This window comes from Melopsittacus undulatus, chromosome 5 (assembly GCF_012275295.1).
Source record: "Melopsittacus undulatus isolate bMelUnd1 chromosome 5, bMelUnd1.mat.Z, whole genome shotgun sequence".
Taxonomy (NCBI): domain Eukaryota; kingdom Metazoa; phylum Chordata; class Aves; order Psittaciformes; family Psittaculidae; genus Melopsittacus; species Melopsittacus undulatus.
Genome location: NC_047531.1, coordinates 67357101 through 67383901, shown reverse-complemented (window position 1 = coordinate 67383901; position 26801 = coordinate 67357101). Strand labels below are relative to the sequence as shown.

The 26801-nt window shown below is 37.2% G+C and overlaps 1 protein-coding gene across 2 annotated transcripts in view; it reads right to left on the bottom strand.

Annotated features, from left to right (window-relative positions):
• ZDHHC17 (zinc finger DHHC-type palmitoyltransferase 17) overlaps positions 1-26801 on the bottom strand; it is a 70597-nt gene that overhangs the window by 33435 nt on the left and 10361 nt on the right. For both annotated transcript variants that reach the window (XR_004549618.1, XM_034062956.1), the window contains exons 2-6: positions 20680-20783; positions 12885-13007; positions 7824-7901; positions 6323-6467; positions 1026-1090 (exon numbers count right to left, since the gene is read on the bottom strand). Coding sequence is in view for 1 of the 2 variants with exons in the window: in XM_034062956.1 (XP_033918847.1) it covers positions 1026-1090; positions 6323-6467; positions 7824-7901; positions 12885-13007; positions 20680-20783 (515 nt within the window). In the remaining variant the exon portion in view is untranslated. The remainder of the gene's footprint in view (positions 1-1025; positions 1091-6322; positions 6468-7823; positions 7902-12884; positions 13008-20679; positions 20784-26801) is intronic.

The window sequence follows — 26801 nt, the reverse complement described above, 5'->3', positions numbered from 1 at the left end:
TATACTTGGCAGACAACAACTGAAGTTCAAAACATGTTAGATTTCCACTTCACATTCCAAAAGATGGAAAATAAAACAGGATGATAATGTTGGTAATGACATACATTCATAAAAGCTAGCCTCTCAAGAACTGATTGAAATAGGCCCTTCAGAGCAGGAATTTAATTCAGACAAATCTGCTCTTTGGAGAAGTGTTATTTTACACCAACTTTTTCCAGTCACAGGAAGATTTACTCTGTAAACTAAAAGTTCACATTAGGATTTCTGTATGATATCCAGTCTCCAATTTATTTTATGGTTATTGTACTGGTTTTGTCTAGGATTGTGTTAATCCTCATAACAGCACCTAAGGTGTTGTTTTGGATTTATGAGCAAAACAGCATTGATAACACACGCATGTTTTAGCTCTTGCTGGCCAGGGCTTACACAGTGTCAGAGCCTTTTCTGTTCCTTATGCTGCCCCACCAGCAGCATATAGGCTGGGGGTGAGCAAGAAGCTGGAAGGGGACACAGCCAGGACAGCTGACCCCAGCTGATCAAAGTCATGTTCAGCAATAAAAGCTGAGGAAAGAAGGAGGAAGGGAAAGGATATTTGGAGTTATGGCATCTGCCTTCCCAAGTAACTTACCGGTGACAGAGCCCTCCTGTCCTGGAAATGGCTAAGCATCTCCCTGCCAATGGGGAATACTGAATGAACTCATTTTGCTTTGCTTGGGCACATAGCTTTTCCTTCTGCTATGAAACTGTCTTTATCTTAACCCACAAGTTTTCTTTTACTCTTCTGATTCTCCTCCTCAAATCACTGAGCAGGAATGAGCAAGTGGCTGTGTAGGGCTAAGCTGCCTCTTAAGGTTAACTCACAGTGATCATAAATGAAGTGGCGATTGTGGAAAACAACATTGACTACTTAAACAAAAAAACAAACAAACAAAAAAACAGAACTTTCCAAAAAAATCAAACACAGTCACTCCTATATGCCACTTAGTTAACATCAAGAGAAAGTAAGAAATGCAGTGAGACACTACCTATGTGTTCTGTAAGCTGCCCACATTAAAGGTGTCATTCCATTTTGATCCATCATATCTACATCCTAAAAAAGGGGAAAATAAAAAGTACTTTGGTGAGATAAGTAAGCATGTCCAAGGTTCAGTAGCTACAAGGCTTGCAGTGAGAAGCGGCATTTAAGACTAGCCAACTGAATTGGAGAAAAACTGGCAAGCTTTTAGTACATAATAAAATGAGGGATTTAAAATACGAAAACAGGCATTAACACCACCACTGCAAAAACATAACCATTCCAATCTATTCTGGAAATGAAGAAACAGTCATGCTGTATAAGACCAGCCATTTCTATCTTACTACTAATCTTCAATGTAACAGATATACAGACTGTTGTACTCAAAAGCAGGAGAAAACTAAAAACACGCACCAATATTTAATAAAACACTTGATAAATCACCATAAATACCATGGGATGAATCCTATATCCTACTGAATGGTAGATGCATCTATTTCTCCACTTGCAAAGCAATTTTCCTTAGTTCACTCAGTTCCAAAGATATTTACAGATCTGGGCATCAACTTAATGGATGCCAGAAAATCTTTAAGTTTAAACAAAAGCCATTAATAAAAACAACAGACACAGAAATAAAACTGACCTAGAATCAAGTGATGACTAATTCTACAGCTAATATATATATATATAAAATACATTTAACAGAACATCGCCATCAAATGACAAAACAGCACCATACAGACAATTCCTTTCTATCCACCGCAAAGGATCTAATACAGCAGTTTTTCCTGTCATAGATCCCTGCACCTCACTAATTTGGAAACTGGTAATCCCTAAATACATTGGAGACAGATAAGATTCTCAAGCACATTTGAGCAAGTTCTAAAAACCATCACTAACAAAATTACTCTAAACTACCTTAATGCAAGATCTGAACAGTTTTACTTAGAGGCAATACAGCTATGCCAATAATTTCTATGCTGCTCCCCTCAGTCCTCACTAGGAAAAATAGGTATAATGTGTTTGAATAAAGTCTTTTGCTACAGAAACTACTGACAGAAACCCAGAAAGTGGATTATGCTGCTTTCTATCACCCCAAAACCTTCTTCTCTGCTCTAGTAGTCTGCCAAATACCCAGCACCCTGGGATTCGGAGCTCATGGTGCTGCTAGGTTGACCCAGACAGCTGTTTTCCAGGAAAACAAATTCAGTTATTCCAAAGAATTGCTTTTAAAATTCCCTAGCCTGCAGATAACTTTACATTTCTGGGGTTTTACTCTGTTGCTTAATTAAAAAGAAATAATAAATTTAAAGAGCAGCTGATGAAGAGGAAAGAGAACCACTGCTTTTGTACACTGCTTATTGTACAATTTGTTCAGATGAGTTTACACACATTAAGATCAGGATCCAAGTCCGCTTGCCCACAGTACATGCACAGAGTAGGATCCTTTTGAGCCTACTAGCACAGCACAACCAGCACTCCCTTTAACCTCCTGTTGTTGAGATGATAAAGGAAATTAGAACTGCAACCTAGCCTCAAGTTCATTCATTTTTGAGAAGCATGACTTTGAGTCACAGGTCACACTGTGGAGAACAGTATTTTGAAGATTGTAGAAATTACTGTAACATGAGCAATGACTTCTTCGTCTTCGTATTTCATATAGAAAAGCAATTCTTCATAACAGCTGGGATCTGACTGCCCAGATGTAAGCAGAACCATTCCTTCAGTGATTTCACCTCACTAATCAAAACTACACTTTGCAGACTAGGTGGCACTCAGCTAAAAGACTACTCCCTGCACCCAATTGACCCAGGCCGGCTACAGCCCTTACTCATATTAAGCTGTACGATGGGCTGAGGCAGATCCCTTTTCAAAGGAACTTTAACTAGAGGCAAAGCAACTAAGATTGACTTGTATACTGTTGTAGAGATGTAACAAAGCTGACATAGTTGTGGATAGCAGACTTGTGCTCTAACAAACCTCTCATCAAAAAAGCTTCATTATTTTGCCAGATTATTACTGCAACCACACAACAAGTGGGACATTTCAGAATGGAAGCTCTTTTGCTACTTTTTGCCAAAGGGTTGAGGCAAAAACAAACTTTCAGCAGCATGTACATATTAGGAGACTGTTCTTCTGCTCTGGTGTGTACCAACAAGCATTTCTGCATCAATTCTTTGTTTAATTCTCAGTGACAGGTCAATCTGATAATGCCCATGGAGGGTTGTATTTACGCTGTTAGAACACAGTATGAGCACTGGAAGAACCTCAGTTTCAACAATAAGTGATACAATGATCAAAAATTGCACATCCTGCTGCCCTGAGTATGTATTTCAAGTATGAACTCTGTGGACCACAAAAGGCAAATTTTTTCACTTATTTCTGAAATAGAACAACTCTGGTTCTGAAAGAGAACAATTTTGCATATGCAAAGACTTAATCCTAAGACACTAGTACAAGATTCTACAAAAAGCTTTTTGAGAGGCAAAAGCATACGGGCGAAAGAGCTTCCTGCATGGAAAGGAGCTGTAGTAGCTATTCTGCCACTTAACACTACTTTCTGAAAGCAGTGTAGCTGACAAGGTAGGATTCTGAATAGCAGCTAGAGATCAGAACAGCATTTAGGCTTACCAGGACATTTAACAAGCAACAGTCAAACCAGTACTGTAATAAAATATGGCCTTTTCAAAAGCACAAAAAGCACCAAGATTCCACTCAGAAGTGCATTAAATTGCACAGGAAGGGACCAGGAATTTGATCCTCTTTAGAACCATTACTGGTTAGTTCACAAAACACAGACCTTCGTAGAAAGACCCATCACGTCCTTGTTCAGAATCCTATCTCCATAAGGAAAAGATCTTTTTCACATGGACTGTTGCCCAGGGAAAAGGAAACAGACTTCTGAAGAGATGACATATTTAAAAGCATATAGTAAAGAAGATTTATAAGGAAGGGAGATGTAAGACTGAACACATTTCCTAATTTAGGAAAAACATGTGCTCGTTATTCACAAGAAGCAGAGATTTTGTAGGATTCTCATGGAATGAACAGGCAGCCAGCTCATCAAGCAAGGCTCAGAAGTGACACAGAACTAACACACAACTGACATATCTTGTTCTTTCAAACAACAATAACTTTGTTCTGAATACTATAGGTCATCAAAAGCAGAGTTAGTTTTGATAATCATGAGGAAGAAACATGACTAGACTTATAATTGTGTAAGTGATGTGCTGCAGGTTGGGTCTAGGACATATGCATTTGATTCAATGTCTTAATACTCGCCTGAGCCTGATGGAGAGAAAAGTATTTAGTGCCAACAGAGCTAACAGTGCTTAGGAGTAGCTCTCACAGGCTGCACCACCAAAGCAGCCAAGGCTGCTGCTACCACACTGGCATCTCCCAACCTAGATGCCCAACTAATCCTAGGCCATAGCTCAGAAGAAAGCCTCATGTAGTTTGGGACAGTAGTTAATATATAAAATTGCAACTCTGAGAATAATTAAAAAAATACATACTTCATGATTACATGGTAAAGTATGAGTACAAAACAGTTAAACTATAACTTTAGCTACAGAATATTTCTTACAACATGACTTTACCCTACTAGAAACTACCATGTATGACTGAGGTTCTCTCACACATGCCATAATACGAACACATTATTCAACCACCTGATATACCACATCCATATCTCAGCTTATTCTGGGGTGACGTGTTTACATATGCCCCCTGATATATCTCTGGCATTTTAAGTAGTGTAGGTAGCATACACAAGTAGGTGCAAGCATGAATTTGGAACATTTCTAAGTGCCTTCAAGCTCTTCTCAGTTTTTCTTTCTGACATTTTTGCTAAAATAATCACCTTACCTAAGCTTGAGCTGTGCTACAGGTTCTGTTACTTGCTATCTGATTATATTTATGTCATGTACTTGCCCCAGGTTTGATTTTTGAACCAGGAAAACCTACTGACACAAACACGAACAAATTATGATACAGACAGGTATTGGGCTCTCAAAATTCACTAAGAGACATAACTAAATAGAAAGCAACAGCTATCGGCCACTGTTGCCTATTGGCCAAGTAGTACTTGCTGGCACTGAAAGTGGGTTCACTTCTAACCAAGGCCAGAAGGCATCTGACCAAATTTCTTCCCCTATGCTACACTCCAGAAGGTCAAGGACTGGACTCAAGCCTCAGACTCAAAATATTACCATTGGCTGCTGCAGCCCAGGAAGCCAGTGAAGTGGCAACACTGAAGTGGGTTCCAGCAGTGTCTCAAAAAGGAACAGAAGCAACTAGGAGCAATTTCTTAATCCACCAGTCAGTTCTCTACAGTTATGAAAGCTGTCTCTCCTCTGAACATGCAAGTCCACAAAAGCATTAGGATCAGAACTAACAAAGCACAACAGCCTACACTGACATTTATGTAATTGTCATTTATCACACAGGTACTACGATTAAAGTTCAGAACTAGGGCAAGCCTGCTCTTCGGCTAGAAGAGAACCTGGTCTCTATAAAGATAAAAGGCAAAAATAATTTGCAAGTAGCATATAGGGTAAGCCCACATAAGCAAAAGCAGCTCAAGTTTCCAAAACTAAGTCACAGCATCACAAAGGAGGTAAAAAAATATAAAAACGAATAAAAAGTAGAATCATGTATTTCCCACAGCTTCTATAGAAACCACATTGTTTCTGCAGCTGTGTGTAGTATAGCTAAAGAACTATGACTTATGGGATTATTATTACAATGCTCTTGATAGTATTATATTTAAAACATACTACATTTTAAATATACAAATCAAGACATAATTTTAAAGTAAAACTTTCTGAAGTGCTTCCAAAAGTTACTGTTAAAATTAATTCAACCTTACAGCATACAAAGGATACCAAAATCATACTTGATAATATTTGGTGATTTTAATAAAAATCATCATTTTAAAAGCTATTGATAAGGAGAACTCTTTCCAAGATAAGTTTTAAATTTTAAAGCAAATTTTGTGCATTTATGTATGTACACATGTAAAGACACATAGCTTCTTTTGGACTGAAGCATTATATGCTCAGATAAAGAGGACAAATCTGTACGTAACCATGAGGACAAACAAACACAGGGCGATTTCATAATCACAGTAGAACATTCTAAAGTCCATTTATACTCGATTAATGCTATGCTTTAAGCAAGTTCACACCTGTTATACAAGTTACTTGATTATACATCTGCAAGATTTTTCTGGTAACGTAAAACCCACATACAATTACATGTAATTTGAGTGCAAAATACAAAACTTGTTCCTGATGGAAAATGTACCTGTCCCTTTGCTATCAGGTAAGCAACAATCGAAGTATGTCCAAACTGGGCAGCCAAATGAATACAGCTACATCCTTCTCCATCAATTAGCGACGGATCTGCCCCGTATTTCATCAGTTGTACAACCATGGATAAGTGACCCTGTCTAAAGGTAACAAAACACAAAAAACAAACAACTGACTAACAATACACAGAAAAACTATTAGAACTTGAATATTTGAACACAACAAATATATTTAGCAGTTACTATACTACCAGAGCTCCCACACTTCTATTCATACTTTGAAAACAATTGTCATGATCCATTTCTTGCAACTGAGTAAGCAAACTCATTCATACGAGCAAATTCTGTGCAGCCAATGCATTCATCACATGCAATTTACTCAAGTGTTGTATAGCAAAAAGCCAGTCAACAAAAAGAAGTTGTAAGTTTAGAAATATAGTTTACAAATCTACTCTACTCCAACTTCTTCCAATCCACATATGAAACCTGCTATTTTAAGATATGTCAAATTGGCTATACACTCTCACTTTCTGTGGGGCATATGGTTTATCTTTCTAGTATTGAAAACAGTAGTGAAATAAAAATAGGAAGAAAAAAAGGAAAACTGAAGGCCTACACTTCCTCCACACTACATTAAAAACTTAAGCATCTTTTTGGCATAATGAGCACTGGCATATCCTTCTTGTACACAAGGTACCTAACTATACAGTTTCTGACATGAGCAAAAAGGCCTTTTTAATCTGTCAAAAGCAGACACTGCTTCACAGAACAACAGACTACAGCCACTAACACCAAGAAATTTAATCAGGCTTTTGTGCTATTAACAAAAAGAAATATACAAGCTAAAATCTTTAAGGAAGGCTAAAAACCAAATCCTCACCTTTAGTAAACAAATTACTTAGACACATTAAATGTTTTAAAAGCTAACTTTCTAAATCTCCTTTTGCAGTCTACAGTAAAAACATTAATATGGACAGTGTTCCTCTGTATCCCATTCCTAGGTGGATATGTGAAGGTGCAGCTACTGCTTAAAGCTGTCTTCATTTTTCCAAGCCATTAATTATTCTCTGACTATCTTCTGCATCATAACTATGATTTTTAAGTGCATCTTTAAAAATTCTATACACGTAATAGAACACTGCAAGGAGAATGTCAAAAAGCCCCATTTGCACAAGGGCTGCTGAACTTCAGCGAACTGACAAAAATAAGATCTCCAAAGTAAGAATAAACCAAGGTGCCTATACACTCTAATTTTACTTCTTTCCTATCACAGTAATTAACTTCCTCTACATCAGGAAGAGGTTAGACAAAAACTGAACTATATACTGAAAGCTCCTGTAGCTCCATCATACTACATACACAGTGTGCCCAGTTAACAATGACGGACTTAATTCCTGTACAGAGTATTCCCTCTGTATACAGCAATTTCATAAACTGATCGATAGCATATTCCAAATTAAACACATGAGAAGAAAATTCCAGAAGATTTTTCACCACCTTGTTGCCCAGTGAAGTGGGGTCGAATTTAAATCTCCTCCAAGCTGATCAACAATAGCACCTTTTGAGATATAGTATCTGGAATAACAGAAAAAGTAAACATTATTGTTTGCCTTGGTTAAATATAGAGGATACATAGTAAGCACAACTGACATTATGCAAAACAGGATGATAAAGATCAAAAGACCAGAACCTTTCCTTGCCTTGATATAATTTTCTTTTCTACAGATCATGCATATACATTCAATTTTTTACCTTTCTGATGCAGGTTAAGAGAATAGGGATACTTTCTACCGCATTACTGTGTTTTAAACATGCTGCTATTTCCTAGTTTGGTTCTAAGGTAAAACAGAATAATTGCTATGTTAGTACAACCTGTGCTATCACAGAAATATTTAATAAAATTGATTCTTCTAAAATATTTAGGGATTGCTGCATTAAAAAGAATTACTGGTACAAGAATATGCTGCTAAAAGACTATTATATTTAGAGAATTTTGGCTAAATGGCAAAATTTCATGCAATTCAACTTGCAGCATATTATCACCTCTGGAATAGCCCTGCCAAAGTCATTGTTCCAAGAACTTAAATTACACATTTAGCCAAGTGCTAAGGTTTTCACACACTTCGCATTTGTTATTAATCAAAGAAAAAAAAATAAAAATCTGAGTATTTAAGATACACTTCTAAATGATGGGCTAGAAATTATTTTTCTCTCAAGAACATTTATAAAAAATACCAGCTACCTGAAGGAACAAAGCAAATTACCCATATTTAACCACAGAAATTTATATTCATAGTCATTTGTACTGCTTCTGTGAAGTGTTTTCATTGCTGTTTTATATGGGACTCTAAACTGGCAATTTGACTTCTTTGTGAAAGAATATGGAAACATTACAAAGAAATTAATGTTTTTAATAAACAGGCCCTATCAGAAGGCTTCTAGTTCTTCATTCACTACTATATAAGCCAATGGGAAAAAAAGCTATTACTAACAGACCTTTGAAAAGTACTATCTAGCTATAGATTCCTAAGTGGTTACGCATTTCAAGTACCTGTATCTACAGACCTTTTGCTTTCAAAATACCACTCAGGCATATGTGAATGCTGCTCTCACACTCACACAAACTGTCCTTCAAATCCTCAGCACTTCGTTTCTGGCACCTCAATTTACCTGTTTCAAGACATGGCAAGAAGGGTGGCAACAAACAGAACTATCTGAAAAACATCACTCTCTAAGTAACTATCTTCTTTTTGTCTAGTGCTTATTGATTCAGAAACTTCAAAAACAGCCCCAAAAAAAGAAACTTTTGGAGCAGAAACTGAAAAACACATTAGCTGTATGAGTCCACACTAAAAACATCTCAAGGAAGAGTTCTTTTATACAGCTGCTTTAGAGCCATCAGGCACACTGAAGAATTTCAGCAGATTTACCAAAGTCATACAAATTCTTGGTTTTATCATAATTAAGATCTGCTCTGATTGTCTACTCTGCTTGTTTCCAACACAAGAACAGAACTGCAACATCTCTTGGCTGAAGTTAAGCTTCTTGAAATCTCAATGAGAACAACCAAAGACTTTGTGAAAGTCTTGGCACACAGAAAAGACAAGTGGGTAGGTGAAAAGTTAAGTCTGTATATAAGGTAAAGGGACAATGTAATTTTGTTATTGTGGAGCAAAGTATCAGCTACCAAAGAACAAATCTGAAAAATACACTAAGAAGCTATTTAGTCTCCCTTGCCAAGGAGTTCCCAAGGAAATCTTGTGTAGATAAAACACAGTACAGATAAATTCACAGTCAAAGCTTGGATCCATCCTGCTGATGTGACAGCCACTCATGGGGAGGTGAACATTAAACAGATTGTCTTCATTCAAACACTGGTCCCCGCAGAAACACAGTCTATGTTCAGATTCTACTAAGCAGCAGCACTGCTTACTGGTTAGTGCGTTTTATTTAGAAGGAAGAACTTGCGGTTTGACAACTCGGACAAGACAAGGCGATGATCTCCTGCCAGATGGCACATTTTGTGTTTCCTTAAGAGTGTTCTTAGACTAAGCTGAGACTTATCACTGCATTTCAGATTCAGTACACAAAAACGGTGAGATTTTTTCTGCAAAACCAGACTGAGAACTTAATCTCCTTGTCTAGATAGATCTTGAAGAAGAAATGTTGTGCTTGATGAGAATGTCCATGGTAGAAGGAGGAACTTGGCTATTCTACTTTCAGTGAGTCATCTAATCTTCCACACTAGAAGATGCTAAGTGTGCAAGTCCTATTTAGGCAATCTACTTACATTCAAAGCAAGCAGATCTGAAAAGAGGTCGCCTTAAGAAGAAAATACTTCCACTGATACCCACTTAGGATCACTAAGTCTTTGTCAGGCATTTGAAAACTGCCCCAGCTTGCATTCAGTGCTTGCGGACTCTGCACACAGTCACTATCGCTAGAAGGAGGAAAACTAGAAGAGAAATTAATGTCTGAAGAAAGTTCAAAACAGGGAACAGGGAAATGCAGGTTTGGAACAGGGAAATGCAGGTTCAAAACAGGGAACAGGGAAATGCAGGCAGTAGGAACTGTAGAGATAAAAGGCCAATTTTTTTTTTCATTTTTATAAAATCGAATTGAAGACAGACCAACAGATCAATGTCATAATGAAACAAAGAGTAACTCTGTGGATGTCTGACACTGATGCTGCAGAACTAAGAAAAGGTTATGTAGTCTCTCTTATAAAATATCAATGGGTTTCACCATTATCCAGATTGAATCTCAACTCTCAAAATAGACAGGATGAGGAAATACTAAAAATAAGACAAGTCTAATTCTAAGCCTGTGCTCTCCACAGACGAGCTGCTTAGCTACTTCATTGGGAAGACCTTACACAGTCAATACGCAGTAAGCAAGGCACTGAAATTTGGTATCTTTAGAGCAGACCACTTACACTTAGGCTCCATCTCTGTGATACCAAGCTTACTAGCCAACATGTTTAACATATCCACTGCACACAATAGGGAAATAAGTTTGATAAGGATATGATAGGATCAAACAAAAACAAAATTTCATTCTAAGGAAATAGAATAAACAGTGTCTCTCTGACGAGAGAGTAAGAGAGCACCTTGTATGCTAGGTGATATAAGCTAAAATAAATCAAGACCCCCTAAAGACATAGGAACTTAAGAGCAAAAGAACTGCATCAGGAGGAGCAAATTTTAGATACAGCTAAACACATTGGTAGTCACGTACACTTCAGTAAGCAGCAAGAACAAAATGCTATGCAGTATGTCACAGTGGTAGGGAAGCTTCAAGAAGGGACAAGAGCTTTGATGTATTGTTGACTAAAAAGGAAGAATCTGACACATTAGATTTAATTGTCAGGGCTCATAGTAAAATAACTTGAAAGAGATAGGGCTGGTACTATTAAAATGACATTGAATTAAAATTCTCAAAACAAGTTTCCAGCACTCAAATATAGCTGGAGAGATCTTCCTAACCTATAACGAAAACATAACTGGCAATTCAGACAGATTTAAACAGACTTCCATTTATCTGGATGTGGCATTTTGAACCATACCTATGTCAAATATATTTGCTATAGCACCACAAAATACTTGCATGCTGAAGTAGTTTTCACAAATTCAGCTTCAAAGAAGGACCAATGCAGAATTTAAAATTTGGGCCAATTTTACTCTACGAATGACAGAAGGTCCCCAGACACATTTTTGGGAGGAGGGTTTTTTTGTTGTTAAGAAAGAAAAAGGGGGAAAAAAAAAAAGCCTTCTCTATGCTAAGAAGCCCAAGCACTTGCAGCCATCTATTTATGTCAGATGTTCCAGTCCCTTAATCATCTTTGCGACCCCAGGAAGTGTCTTGCAAAGGGGAACCAACAGCTTCACACAGATGTTCACCTTCAACAGTCAAGTAGAGAGGAAGCACCACCTCCTTCAACATGCTGGCACTGTTTTTCTTAATGAGGACCCAGTATACCACTGACCTCTTTTACCACAAGGCTGCACTGCAGACAGCCTCCCCAGCAAGCTCAGGACCCCAAAGCCCTTCTCATCAGACACAAATCTTTATTTACCTGTCTTCATCCATTCAACTACCTTTTAAGAGAACTGCATCAGGACACAAAGTCCTTTAAATGCAATAAGAGAAACATGAACCTGAGATCTTCTAGAAACTCAAGATCTGGTCTGATGAAGATGCTAGTGGAGGACATACATGGGGAGAACATGTTTAAATGAAGATGTTTTGCATTTGGTTTTATGTGTAAGAACACACATTCTTTAATAAGAATTGCTTTGAAGAGGACTGAAAATATGCAGTTTATGTCTTTTTGCAGTTTACTGGTAGAGGGAAAAAAACCGACATGTTCTAGACACTCATAATTTGTTAAACAGCAAGAATTATCCCCTCAGAATTTAAGCTCTCCAAGTTCTGAAAGATAATAATATATTTGAAAACAGTCTCAAGTACTAAACTCTACATTTTATTGACTGAAAAGCAAAAGAATACCCTAAATCCCACAGCTCCCATTATTAAAGATTTTGTTATTAAACACAAGAGGTGCTACAATGTTACCTTTTTGTAACAGCTGTGTTATAAAATGCAAAGAATCTATTTAAGTTAGAACTTCTTAAAATGCTGAATCAAGTAGGAATTACCCCTTGCCTCATGTTAATCTTGCTTCTTCAGCATTCACTACCACCTAGTATCAAACTTCCCCTCCTCCAAAAAAGAAATTTGGTATTTAAACCAAATAAAGAATAAAGAACCAATAAAGAAATTGCATGCGCAGCTCACTAGCTGTTCCACTGGTTTATCTCATCTAAGAAGAGTTTGAGCTTGACTTTTGGACATATAACAGGTCTTATTTCTGTTACTTATATCATCAAAATATTGCTGCCAAAACGTAAATTAGGTCTGCTAACTTCTTCCGCCTCCCCCAGATTTCAAAACTAAAAATTGAGATTTTACAAAACTCAAGATTATTCAACACCTTAAAAAAAGAATTCAACATTTTTTAAGAGCATGATTACTTTATGATTAAAGTGTAATACATACTTCACCAGATCTATCCTGTTGTTGATTGCAGCCCAGTGGAGAAGTGTTACGTTTTCTTTGTCTGGTTGTCGTACATCATAACCTGCTTCCACCAATTCTCTACATCGTTCATATATTCCATACCTTGAAGAAGAAACCAAGATTTTTTTTGAAGCTGTTACCTTACATAAAAACACATTCGGCGAACATCATACTCATGGTCACAATACAAAACTTTCCAGAGGGGAGAAATGAAGAGGAAACTTTACTTTCTGTTTATGTAAGGTTATAGATTTCTTGCAACAAGAAGCCTCCACTGGCAGAAGTTATATTATTATAGAAATTAGTCAGCCCAAGATTTTACAGAAAACTTGTCTGCACAGCAAACTATACAACAGAGCAAGGCAATATATCAATCAGTAGCATACCAAGAATAAATACAACTCTTGTCTTCCCAGGGCATCCACTACATTTGGTTCTCCCACCTCCATTCTCCTTCCTTTCTATCTCCTGAAGATTGCAAGAGCTTAGCTAACTGATTTGATAGTAGCTTACTGAAATTCAGCAGATGACAAGATCATTAGGTTAACTACAAACACTAATCAAGCTCTAACACTCCTCATTTTTCTTCTCAGGTAATAAATAGCAATCTTCCCAATAGAAATTAGTACCATTTTCTTTTATATACCACTTCAAAATTCTACAATTTTGTATTAAATTCTTTCATTAAAGATTACTATTAAATGTGAGTTACCTTCCATGATAAAAAAAAATCCATCTGCGTATATTTTGAAAGTTGAAACAAATCAGGAAGCACAAACATCATGTGAGTATCTCATTCAGGACTAACTCCAGCATTAAATAAAGTTTGCTTGAAGCTTACACTGTTTTACCATTTATTTTTAGTGACTGTCATGGGTTCAGCAGTGGCAGTCATTTTTTCTCCTTCTTGGTAGCTGGTGCGGTGCTGTGTTTTTGACTTTAGGGCTGGGAGCAGTTGCTGGTGGCACGTATGTTTTGAGTTACTGCTCAAATGTTTGGTTTTGTCCAAGGCCTTTTCTGAGCTCATGCTCTGCCAGGGTGGAGGGGAGGCCGGGAGGAGGGAGAGATAGGGCGCCTGGCCTGGGCTAGTTGGGGGAGTTATTCCATACCACAGCACGTCATGCTCGGGGAGGTAACTGGAAGTTGGCCGGAAGGTGGGGGTTGGGCTCGTTTCAGCGGGTGGTATCGTATTCTCTCTCCTTGTTTATTTCCTCTATCATTGATTTATTAGTGGTAGCAGTAGTGATTTGTGTTATACCTTAATTGCTGGATTGCTTTTTATCTCAATCCGTGGGAGTTACATTCCTCCGGTTCTCCTCCCCATCCCTCCGGGAGTGGGGAGGTAGGTGGGGAAAAAGGGGTGTGTGGTACTGTGGGAGACTGAGGTGGGGTTTTAAACCATGACAGTGACAATAAAAGCGGTGCAGGGTAGTAAGTAAAGATCACATCTCAACATCTGCACAACCCACAGGGATTTCTCAAGTCTCAAGAAGGAGACTGATGTGTTGTGCACATCCTGAAATGTGTTGTGACATCCGACTTCTGCTAAAACAGAATTTTAACAGCTTAAAGTTTGAATTTAAGTAAGTTTTCCTTATGCTGCTTCTATGTTCTACTTTCTACAGAAGAGATAGCCTTAGGCAACTTAAGGCCCTTCTGCTCTACTTGATCAGCTCTCATAACTGATGGACAGACCTTCATTCCAGGGCAGTTACTTTTTCTGTCATATATCTGAATGGATCCTCAATCTGGACAGTGCTCCAATAGTGAAGCCTCAAGTGACCCAAGTCAACAAACCTCAGGAACGCTTCCCAAGCCTATCACAGTTCTGAAGCACATAAGCCAGTGGGCACTATTAAAAAAATCATAATAAAATGAAATACTAGACATAATCTACCTAGAACATGTTGTTTTCAATTTCTTAGGGATGTTACATTAGAAATTATGAAAAATGCTAGAAATTGCTGCCATACATATAATCTTTCCAAATATTACAAAAGATCAGAACAAAGACTGTTACATGCAGTATATGCCAAATGGCAACAAGTCTGTAAAATTTGGTCCCTCAGACTGAGTATAAAAGCAGCAGTCATGCATAATTTTCACAACAAAGCTTAGGTTTTAATAATTATTGGCAAAAGGGGAAGAGAAGAGTTTTGATTTACGAAGTCTTAAAATGCAACTAGCCAGACAAGATACAAACAGTAAGACACACATAACTGCCAGGAAAATTGTTAAGGCTGTAAGTCTGGCAAAACTTGAGATGCACTATCTCCCAAATTCCAGTCTAGATAAACAGTGTGGCCTGGCAGGTGCTTGTTCAAATGGCTTAACATATGCCATTCCTGACTTCCCCCCACCCCACTGTTTAAAAGGCCAAGAGACATGAAAATGAAGGAGAGCATGTGAACCATCCCTTCAGCCTGTTCAGGCAGAATGCTTTTGCAATGCTCCTAGAGAAGCCCTGGTAGGATGCTGTAATTATGCTCTACTGATGTTTACAAACAGTACTCTCTAGGATTCACCCATCACTGCTTCTAGATCCTGGGCAAAGACTACTGGATGGGTTCAGATACAAGGAGTAGTAAGAATAGATTCTTCTCTGGGCTTAGCATCATAAATTTCCTCTCCTACCCACTGGAAGGCAAACTTCAAGGTACTTCCTACCACTTGGCCACAAAACAAATCATGAAGTTCTGCAATACATCTGAAGAGTGTTCCCAGGAAAACAAAATACTTTCCAAAAATTTGAGTATGAGGTATATAGCAAATTTTTATTTAAGTCACTATCAGTCTGACTCTTCTTAGCAATTTATTTCAGTATCTTCAACTCAATCACAAAAGATGTAACACAGAAGGTGTAATTTAATAATTCTTCAATTTCCTAAGTTGTCACAAAAGGATTTTAAGGATCTAGGCAAACAAAATTTGCCTAGCAAAAAAGGTTAAGAAATTGTAATTTGCTCTTCTTCCTGGAACACCAGGCTCTTTTACTATGAAATAAACCACTGAATCCAATGCAGTCAGGGCTTCTTGAGCCCTGCCCTAGAAATCAAGCATTCTTCTCTCACATACTACCTATAGTCTTCTTCCATTGATTCGCTGCAGCTGATTTCACCTTGCCTTCTCTAAAGGTTCATGACGCACTGTTAGACTACAAAATGAGAGTCGTCTCTTTCAGACACTCAGCATAATCGTGCTTATAACATTGCTATAAATGGCTCTATGCCCTTCAAGAGCAAGGAAAGGAGGACAGGAGTCAAAGCCTCAAAATACAAGACACTTAGGTATTAATCTAACAAATCTTCAAGCATTTGGGTGAATTCTCAAGAGTGACTGTCATGCTGTAAACATCAATATGAAGTATAATTAAAGCATCCTACTGAACTTCCCTTACTCTGAAAGAACTTGAACTAGTTCTTCCAGGGCAAAAATACCACTGTGTATGCATGCTTCACTATTACAGACTCTAAGCCATTTTGGTAACTAACCTGTAACATTTTGTCATTGCAGGTTGAATTTATCCTGCATTTAATACTTTCAAAAATAGTATCCTAGAAGGCTTTTGCATTTTAAATACATAATCCATTCTTTTAATCTTTTTCTACAAGCACATTGACTCTTTGAAACAGATACTGCCAGCTTTGCCACGATTAACATAACATTTGGCCACAATACTAGGAAGGAATCTCTCTTCAGTGAGCACATCACCATGCCAACAAACAGTAGGTAAGCCAGGAGCAAACTCCCTCAGCTTGTTGTCATTGTAACTCCACTCAAAACTGTTTTAACTGGAAATGGAATTAGTAGAAAAATTACTGTTTTTTTATCTTTTGAAGTCTCACTCCCATGAACAATGGTGGTTAAATACTAACAAAGCCTTTCATACCTTCTCATGGGTTTAGCATTAAACAGCAAGACAGTTTTGTTTTCAACAGCAAAGGGACAACTCAAGAGCTGCTTAATTAACAGTGATGTTGAGAGACAAAAGGAACTCAGCTCTTGCATGTGTTCCAAAGCCTCAAATTGTCTAAGCAGTTGTGGCTATATTAGCCTTCCATGTGAACTGCAGTTACACATCACTTTCAGCGATATAATCAAACGCTATGGGCACAAATGACCAGGCATACAAAACATATATCCATGTCAGCATCTGCCCATCTTCTCCTGTGAATAGCTGAAAAAAGCCAGGAGCAACTGTCACTTTGGTCAACTCTCACTGATTTAAATTATTCCATACATATCCTATTTTCTTACCAGTTACCCCATGAATCATGAGAAATAATGAGAAAAGCATGTTCTCCGATGTATCTGTCATTTTTTTTCTGAGCAAGATTCAGCACATTTCATCTTTCATGCTGCACTATCTCACAACGCACACAACTTCATTTTGAATTACCTCAATGAATAAAACTAACAGAAAAGTTAATCTTGTGATAATGAAATCTTAACACTTGAGCACAAGGAATCAATCTTCTAGGAGTCACAAAAGCACTCATTAATATCATTAATGTTTAATACCTATGCTCATAGTAGCTGTTTGACACACTTGCAGAACAATGAGAATTTGCTCAGGTTCAATACAACAGAATGTCCATCAACAGAACTGAAAATCACAATGCAAGGATTAATGGGGCTTTGAGCAACCTGGTCTAGTGGAAGGTGCCCCTGCCCATGGCAGAGGGGTTAGAGCTAGATGAGCTTTAAGGTCCCTTCCAACTCAAACCTTTCTATGACTGCATGATTTTGTTCTCCTAGACACAATCCATCATACACTTCTCTACCTGTGAACATTAGGCTACTTATACCTAGTTTTGTGGCTTAAAAGATTTAAAACAACAAGGGCAGAAACTTAAAAGTTATTATGTTAACAGAGCACTCTTGCCAAGACATCACATTCAACGTTATGACTCCAGCCTTGCATGACAAAGAGTGCCAGAAGAGATAAATATACCCAACATCTCCCCATTAAACTTCACTTTCAAATCACCACTCTTTACAAGACTCCATTCCCTTGCAGCTCCAGTGAGAGCACTAAATTCTGTCTCAGAGAAATTAAATCAGTACACAGCCCACCCTCCAATTTTGTACAGGCAGAGGAAATTCAAACACTTTCTGTGCAGTTGAAAGTGAAATACTTATTAAGTATGAAGTATTATTAATGTTCCTTCATTGCAATAGCAAAGGCAAGAATGGACAATTTTTGTACTGCTACTTTGAAAACAGGTTTTCAATTACATGAGCAGCCCAATTCTGCTTTCAGAAGCACAGTGGAAACATTCATATAAATGAATCAAGTAATTTTGCTAGAACTGAAATACCAGATGCCAAGAGACTGCACACATACGGTAACATTCGCAAGACAAAGGGCTAAGACACTACTACTTTTAACACTACCTACATGCCCTTGGACAGGTTTATAACAAAGCCAGTGAAAAGTGTCCTTTATAACAATAGATATTCAAGCCAGCACACGTTTCTGCAGAACAAGCACACTGAGAACCTATTTTTGGTGTAAATCATGCCTTAAGGCTCCACGCCTGTGGGAGAACTTATCAGGAACATGATGGGGAAAAAAATATAAATACATATTTGCAATGAGAACATCATCTGAATCCTTTTTTCTATACGAAGTTTTAATTTGATCCTAAGAGGTTATTAGATTTGTAGCTCAGTGTATGTGTGTATGAGCATGTTAATTTAACAAGTATCCAATCTACAGACTAAGCAGATAAAGCACACAAACAGTTCAACAAGATATGAAAGAACAAATATGTTTGTAAAAACGTGCAGTTTGCAAGCTCTTATTTTCCCTTGCTGAAAAACACAAGAGCAAATGCATTATTTTACTAATATTGTTTAATTTCTCTGTAATCCTGTGTCCACAAACTCAACATCTCAAAATAGAATTTTACAGTCAAACAGGTCATATGAAGTACAGATGAGTTTTAAACCTTTTTATCCCATTTTTTATCATAATCTTTAATGTTTAAGAACCTGTGTTCCCCCTTTTTTACAGAACTTTTTGTGGCACCTTACTTACATTAGCACTAAAATAAAAAGTCACCCAATATTTTAATCTAAGTGAATATTGATTCTGGGGGGGGCAAGTGGTAGAGGATAAGATCTCCTATTCTTCCCATATATAATATTATATTTCTACAAAAATTAATAACTACATCATTTTAATAGGAACTGTTTATCTTTTTAATAACAGAATAAATATATTAGCATTATTTTAATTTTTATTTCGAGCATTATGATACTTGGTGAGTTTATTTTCTGTCTTAAATTTCAGAGATTTTTCCCTTTAAGACAGTTGCTTTACATAACATAGCCTTCTAATCCTAGTAAATACTTAAAGGTGAGTTCTTCCTCTATTCAGTAGAGTGCTGTTTGCATACCACAACCTGATCATATACCCATGCTGACAGTCCCCCTTCCCTGTGATATTAACCATCAGGGCTATGATACAGAACTATACTCCTCTTCAGTGACAGTCATCCTCTCTGTAAATCACATTTTTCCATGACTGGGAAGGAACATAATGGATAACTCACAGCTTTGTTGATTCTTGTTTGAGGAGACTAGAAAAGAATTATAACTCAGTTGAAAGCATAATCAGTCTAAATTTGAGGGCTAACAGGGCCAAATGTGTTTTTGGGTTTTAAAAATGCAATAAGCATACAAGGATGGAAGCAGGTAACCTGTAAAACCACTTTTGCTGTCATTATTTCCATGCTTTTAAGAAGCAGATAGTTTCATGTTGTGACAGTATTTTCATTTCTAAAAATCTTCTAATATGATGATTGCAGATTGTAGTATTGCTATTAAAGAATCTAGAGCAACAACTGCAGTGTCAGCCAACATCTATTTCAGGAACTTAAACTCCTCAAAACTCAAAACAAAAACTGAAGTACATACTTCCTAAACCTAAATGGGGCCTATGTCACAGGCAGAGCTGCAAAGCTGCTTTCAATTGGAGAAGATGCCTTTTAGGAAAAAAGGAAAAAAAAAAACTTTTAAGAGGAAACAAATCAATTAGCTCAGCAAGAGAAATAATAGTTTAAGCATTCAAATTAGTGGCATGAGAAAAATCTGACAAAACTCTCTACCACCTCAGCTTATTGAAGAAAAGTGACAGTCATGGTAGACTCTGAATGGTAAACAACACAAAGCTAAAAACTAGTTTCATGACAATTTTTCAGAAAGTCTTGGGAGTTACTATGTACTACAGGACTGCACAGAAGGCAAATTTGTATAACTCATCTGCATTAATAATGCAATTATTAAATTTGCACAGTTTACTTCTACAATTCTTTCTCAGCAATAAACTCAGTTCCATACAAGCAGTGAAACTGCAGGATCAAAGACAAAGGTAGAAATTAACACAGACATATAATCTTTCTAACCTATAAATGATGTTGACAAACCAAGGAAACCCTCATGTCTGCGTATCAGTGTTGCCCACTTGCCTCTTAATCATCACCTACAGAAAATAAACATCACTACCAACAGGAAGAAAACCATATGTTTGCTTCCAACAGTCTGTCCAGCAGCCATGCACATTTACAGCTTACCATAATTCCTTACACATGTTTTCATAAAATGCTCATAAATTTGTCTTAACAGTAATTTTGTACAGTTCACTTCTGAAATCTTCTACTGCTGTACCCACAAATACAGTTCTCCCATTGTGTGCCAATAAAATCCATTTCACTGCTTTTCAGCTAATACAGACACAGACAAATCTAACACTCAAAAGTAAACTCACTGTGTGGCTTTGACAATGTCCCAAGTGCTGTAGTCATCAATGTGGCTTTTCCGTCCAAGAGATTCACTATATCCATGGTTGTAATGGCTTTGAGGCTTTATTTCCTAAAAACAACAAAACTTGCTATTAGAATACCAAAATCAGAATTACTGAAGTTGCTCAAACAAAAATAATAATAATAATAATAATAATAATAATAATAATAATAATAATAATAATAATAATGATGATGATGCTGTAAGCAAACTAAACCCAGTACCCAGTTCAGTGAACTATGAAGCTATCCAGATTTGCAGGTGGAAAGCTGACTGGCCACATTTCTACATCTTGCAAAGCAGGCAACCACATTCCCTAGTATAGATTTCCAACACCTCCCAGGAAACATGACTTGTAATAGCAGAGTTCCGTTAAAGCCTACACTGGAGTATTTTTATAAAAGGTTAGCAAAAAGTAACAGTATTCTTTTTTTGTTTAGCTTTAGATTTTGGCATTTATAAATGCAATGTAGCATAGCTCAAAAAAGCTATTGGCCATAAACTCATGAGGTCTTACTCTACCACAGATAAATGTCATCCCTCCAAATAGCATAGTCATGTACCTTCTAGTAAACAAATTAATTGGGAATGATTAATACCTGTGACTAGAACCTACTCATACTTTATTGATTCTTCAACTCCAGTCCTAGCTCTAGAGGTAATCTTTTTATGTTTAACCTATGGGTCTCAGAAATCAATGACACGACCATAACATGTTCTTTGCCACATACAGCTCCCTACAAACTTAATTCTTTTGAAGAAAGGCAACACTTCAACCTCCAACATTTCCCTTGGTGGAATTTATATTAAAACACTGTACTGACAGATTACTAGGGCAGCAAGATGCCATTTTTCTTTCCAAACTTGATGCATATGAAAGTCAGCTCAGCAAGCCAGAATTAAACAACGGATTTTACACAGATGCTACACACTTACCTATTTGTTACAAGTACTGCTGCTGACTGTCTCTGTATCAACCATGCAGTTCAGCACAGCCATGTAAAAAAGTGTGAGAAGTAGTCCAACCCCCCTGCCATGGACACAGACACCTTCCACTAGACCAGGTTGCCCAAAACCCCATCCAGCCTGGCCTTAACACTGCCAGGGATGGGGCAGGCACAACTTCTCTGGGCAACCTGTTCAGGGCCTCACTGCCTTCCCAGTAACGAACTTCTGGAGTAAACTATCAAGAAGGTAGGTTAGTTGCAAATCCTAAAGCTCTCAGTAATAATCTCAAAATAGAGTAACTTCAGTTGAGCATGTCTGTACTTGTTACATACAGTGCACCTACTTCAGTCAAAGAAATAAAAAAAAAACAAATTAAATCTAATGCATTACATACATTTTGTAGCACTAAATTGTACTAAAATAACATAGTCACTTATATAGTTTGAACACTTATATAAGACATTATGTACATAAAAAAAATCAAGAAATTTAAATGTTTAGAGCTTTTAAACCAAGTACATAACATCACTGAGAACTAGTGCAGCAAAAGCCTTCATTTTCAAAACAAGTTTATTCTTATGCATAGATTTTTCTTTAAAAAAATAGGGTTTTTTTAATTTCACACAGCACCTAAACGACCAGGAGAGTGCATCTTTCCTTGAGCATAATGCTATTTTGTGGCATACACTTTTTCTTTCTAAGCCTGTAAAACTAACTAGATTAATCAGTTAAGCATTGCCAGCCTAGCAGGAAGGTTGCTCTGCTGACATCTTTTCAGGAGAACCTAAAAGTGTAATAGGGCATCTGCTGTCATCCAAACTGCAGGTTACAAAGAATTCTCTTACTACCCAGAAACATAGCTTCAACTTTGTATTTGAGGAGGGCAATAGCTTAACCAAACCTTTATTTTTCCCCAGCTACTAGGTTAGACAGTGTTATCTGAAGAAAAGATATTGGAAAAGATACCAGAGGACATTACAATTAGAAAAAAGGTAAAATAAAAGAGAAGATTAAATTCATTATTTTGTCCCACATGATTTTCTCTTCTCTGGTATCAGAGAAAAAAAAAAGCAGGATTTATACCATCTCTGTTCACCTATTATTACACCACATAATTGCAACAGGATTTTACATACCAAATTGCAATGGTCAGACTGCAAAAAGCTAAAGGAAATACATTGTCCTGCAGCACATGAGAGTAGTTCAAATGGTTCAATGTATTACTTTGCTTTCCATAGCTGCTGGAAGAGGAAGGTCTCTTCTCATTACCTAACAATTATTAAAAGTGAACTGAGAAACCTGGGTTATTTTTCAGGCAGATGTTAATTTACCAGGGAACACTTATTTCTCTTAAGCTGCATCTTCCTGAGCACCTCAAGCACACAAGCAAAGCTTCTGCTCCCTTGAGCCTGCAGTACCCAGAGTCAAGAGAGCTGTCCACTTATAAGTAATATAAATTCATTTCAGCCTGAAGTGATGAAGAAACCACAGCCTTCTGATACTAATGCTTTCACAAAATGGTTTATGGGAATAGAGCAAAATCTTAAGTATTAACTATTAACCATGTAAATTCAAAAAGGTAAGAGATGACATTCCTTATCCCCTCCTACAGCTTAGCAACTTTTACTGAGGACTGGAGGCAATTACAGTACCCTTTACTTTCAAAATTACATAATTTTTAATCTCCTTTTGTACTGATAGCACCTTTGAACTACTCTTTTTATGCTGAAACTTTCAGATTACAATAATGCAAGATAGATTAAGTGATTCCAAAGTTAGATTTGAGATGATGACAAATATGACTGCCTGACACTAAATGAGTAAGCAAGAAACGGTTGTCTCCCTCTTTTCCCCTAGAACATACACTAGCATGAGTCTTTATTTTATATAAAGACTCATGACAGATCTAAACTTGAAGTGAACCCTATGTTTCCTGCTTTACTAAGAGTGTTTAGCTTGTATTTTACATGTAAGAACAGTTGAAACAATCCCTAAAATCCTGAAAGGTATACAAACATAACAACCTCCAACATCACACAAGAATCTTCTAAACGGTGTGAACTGTGGAAAAAGGATGACTTTAGAACTGCCTGAAAAGCTGATGCAAATATAAGTCATTTTGCAAGTAAATAATTTAAGACATATTCCAGGAAAGCATATCAAATCTGAATCCTCACCTAATACACTCAGTTCTCTGCAGTCTGGATGCGGATTCCCAAGCTTAAGAGTCAAAATTTATCACACAGTATTTATCTATGCAACTTGATAGTAGCATACTGACTACTATCAGTGCTATTCTACAAGATGTAACTCTTACTCAGCATTCTAAGTACCTAGGTTATGACCATGATCTGCAGAGTGACTTTTGAGTTCCTAAGTCAACAAGCTGCCAGGAATTACAGCAAAAGAGGACCTGGATTTTGTGAATCACAGTAATACTTGGTCCAAATCACCTAACAGTGACTGGCTGAATTCAGTCGCTGCAAACAGCCTTGTTACACACTATGCTTATCTGGCAAGGTAAAATACAAGAGGCAATGCAGCAGCTAGCAACAGGAAACTGCCTCTTCATTCCAAAAGAACTCTTCAGGCTCTGAAAGTCCTGTGCAGGGCTAGGGCACAGTACTATAAATACAGAAAGGTAATTTCTCCTACTTATTCTAGAAAGAATGATTTAGAAAGAAATAAAGACTAACAAGTTAGTAAGTATAGACACTAAAACTCCTCATAAATGTACAAATACTCACTTGTTATAAAGATATGCCTTAAAATAAAAGCAATAGACATGGCTTAGAATAAAACCCTGCTAAAGCTGAACTAGCAAACACTTAACCTCCCCACCCCCTTTCTTTGGCAAGTTCTCTATTTTTCAGTGTTCAGCAGGGCAATTTAAAGGACTGCTATTTAAAAAGCTGTGGATATCTCTCTATATGCCTTGCTACCAAATATAATGGCTTCAATGCAGCCACAACCACCACTGCTGTCATAGTATGTGCAGGCACAGCTCTAAGTCAGCAGCAGCTGCCTGAACAAAGCTGCCTGTGCCCAGGCACCATCACACATCCTGTTCAGCCTCAGTAGGACCAACCTCAGGGGTGAGCTTGCCTAATGTCAGTCATTCTGCAGCAGCAGCTGAGCTAGAAAGACACTGCAAGTACAACATTCAGGAAGCATCTATTTTGGGGGTTTAACAGAAGATTAAAACACACAAAAGACAGATTACTTCCTCCAAGCTGCTGGACAGAAAATAAAGCTCTGCTTAAAAATCTTACACTCATCTAGATTATTTGTCCACCATTATTAAAGGAACAAGCATTAAAAAAGTGGGAAAATATCATTTATAGCACATTTACATTGTGCCTTTGAGTTCTGTCAGTTTCACTGTCACCATTTGGGCTTTTAAGTTCTCAACCTCAATCAGCAAAGAATGAATCTCTTCTAAATTCATACACCCTCATGCAAATTTTAAGAAAATAGCTAAAATTCTTGAAACTAATTTTTTTTTAAACCATGACAGATTGATAACAAAGTAACAACATAATGTTTTCAGCTGAGAATATGTACCACATTCACAAATGCCTTCAACAATATTCCAAACTGTTAAAATATTTACTTCCACGATGAAAATTTTTATTCCAGGAGAATTTAACTTTACAATGATGATCCACTGTTAAGAAACACTAATAGCTAATTCAGAGATTAAAAACTAACTGAAATCCAAACACATTGATTTGTTGATATTTTAATCTCTATTGACAATGGCTCCAAGCACAGCAGAAAGGAACCTAAACGGAAAGTAGGAGAGGAAAGGCCTTCACTGATTTACAATAAGCAGGTTGCAAACACTAAATCTACTTATTTTACCCTGTTTCAAGGAGCCATTTCCAAGCATGACTTAAGCCAAATTATCAGTTTACCACTGCTAAAAAAGAAAGGTAATTTCTCTGCCCACTTTTCCCCACTGCTCTTGGCACTGTGCCCCTGCTGCCTTACTCAAGCTAGCTTTGGTACTCAGAGCCATGGTCACAGTGAGCTCACTAAATTCATTACAGGGGGAAAAAATTAAACAAGACTAAGACAGCAAGTTAAAGCTGTTTCTCCTGTGAAAAGACAGGCTCCAGAGCCACAGATAAAGGAAATGCAAATAAAGAGAAGATAGCAGGAACATTCTGGCAGCTGCCAATTGTTAATTTGACTAAGTAATCATGGAACAACACACACCAGCTTTTAAATTTTCAAGAAAGTCAAGCTGACAGGATAAAGAAAATGATGCTACTTCTAGAAACTGGCAGAACTGGTTGACTTAGAAGGCTTCAAAAAAGACAGATCTTATTTATAAAAATCAAATTTGGTTTCCCAATTACTACCAAGGATCAGTCTTTCCAGATGAGCTTCCCTCTTCACTATCCTTTGACAGCGCCCTATCGCTCATGTGCATCTGTGACTAGTCTGTCATTACTCATTAGCCACAAAATGTGCAGATTGCTTGCACAGATGCGTAAGTAATGCAGGGTAGGAAAAATCTCAGAAGAGTGAGAATAAGGCTAAAAAGAAAAACGGGCACTCAGGAAAAACAGAAACAACTCAGCAGAGGAGAAAAGGGAACATACTCTGGAAAATAGAACTGGTAAGCTGAGGAAGAAGAAGTTAAAGCAAAGCACAAGAAGTAACTCCAAAGAAAAAAGCAAGAAGGGTGCGCGTGCAGTAAGCACAGCTCCCAAGAATGAGCACTAAGAATACTGGCATTCCCAATAAATTCTCTTCACAACTGCATATGCAAGCGAAGTTATGTTCATTTGCCCTTAATTCTCAAATCTCTTAATCTTTTCCAATAAAAAGCCAAAATTAAATAAGGTTAATTCTGAGAGCAGTACTTGTAATAAAAAAAAAAAAAAAAAAAAAAAAAAAAAAAAAAAAACAAAAAACAAACCCAAACAGCTACACCTAATAAGACGTCCAAGTCTGAATTATTCTGAGTGACCAATTTCATCATTTGCAATTCTGTATAGCAGGAGGATAGGAACAGGCCAATATGCCTGCTTGGACATAAGGAAGGGAGGAAAATACTGCTACTTACAGCTGCCACACATGGCTTTGGTAGGCATTAACAGATGGCTAGAACTGCTTTTCCTTTAACAT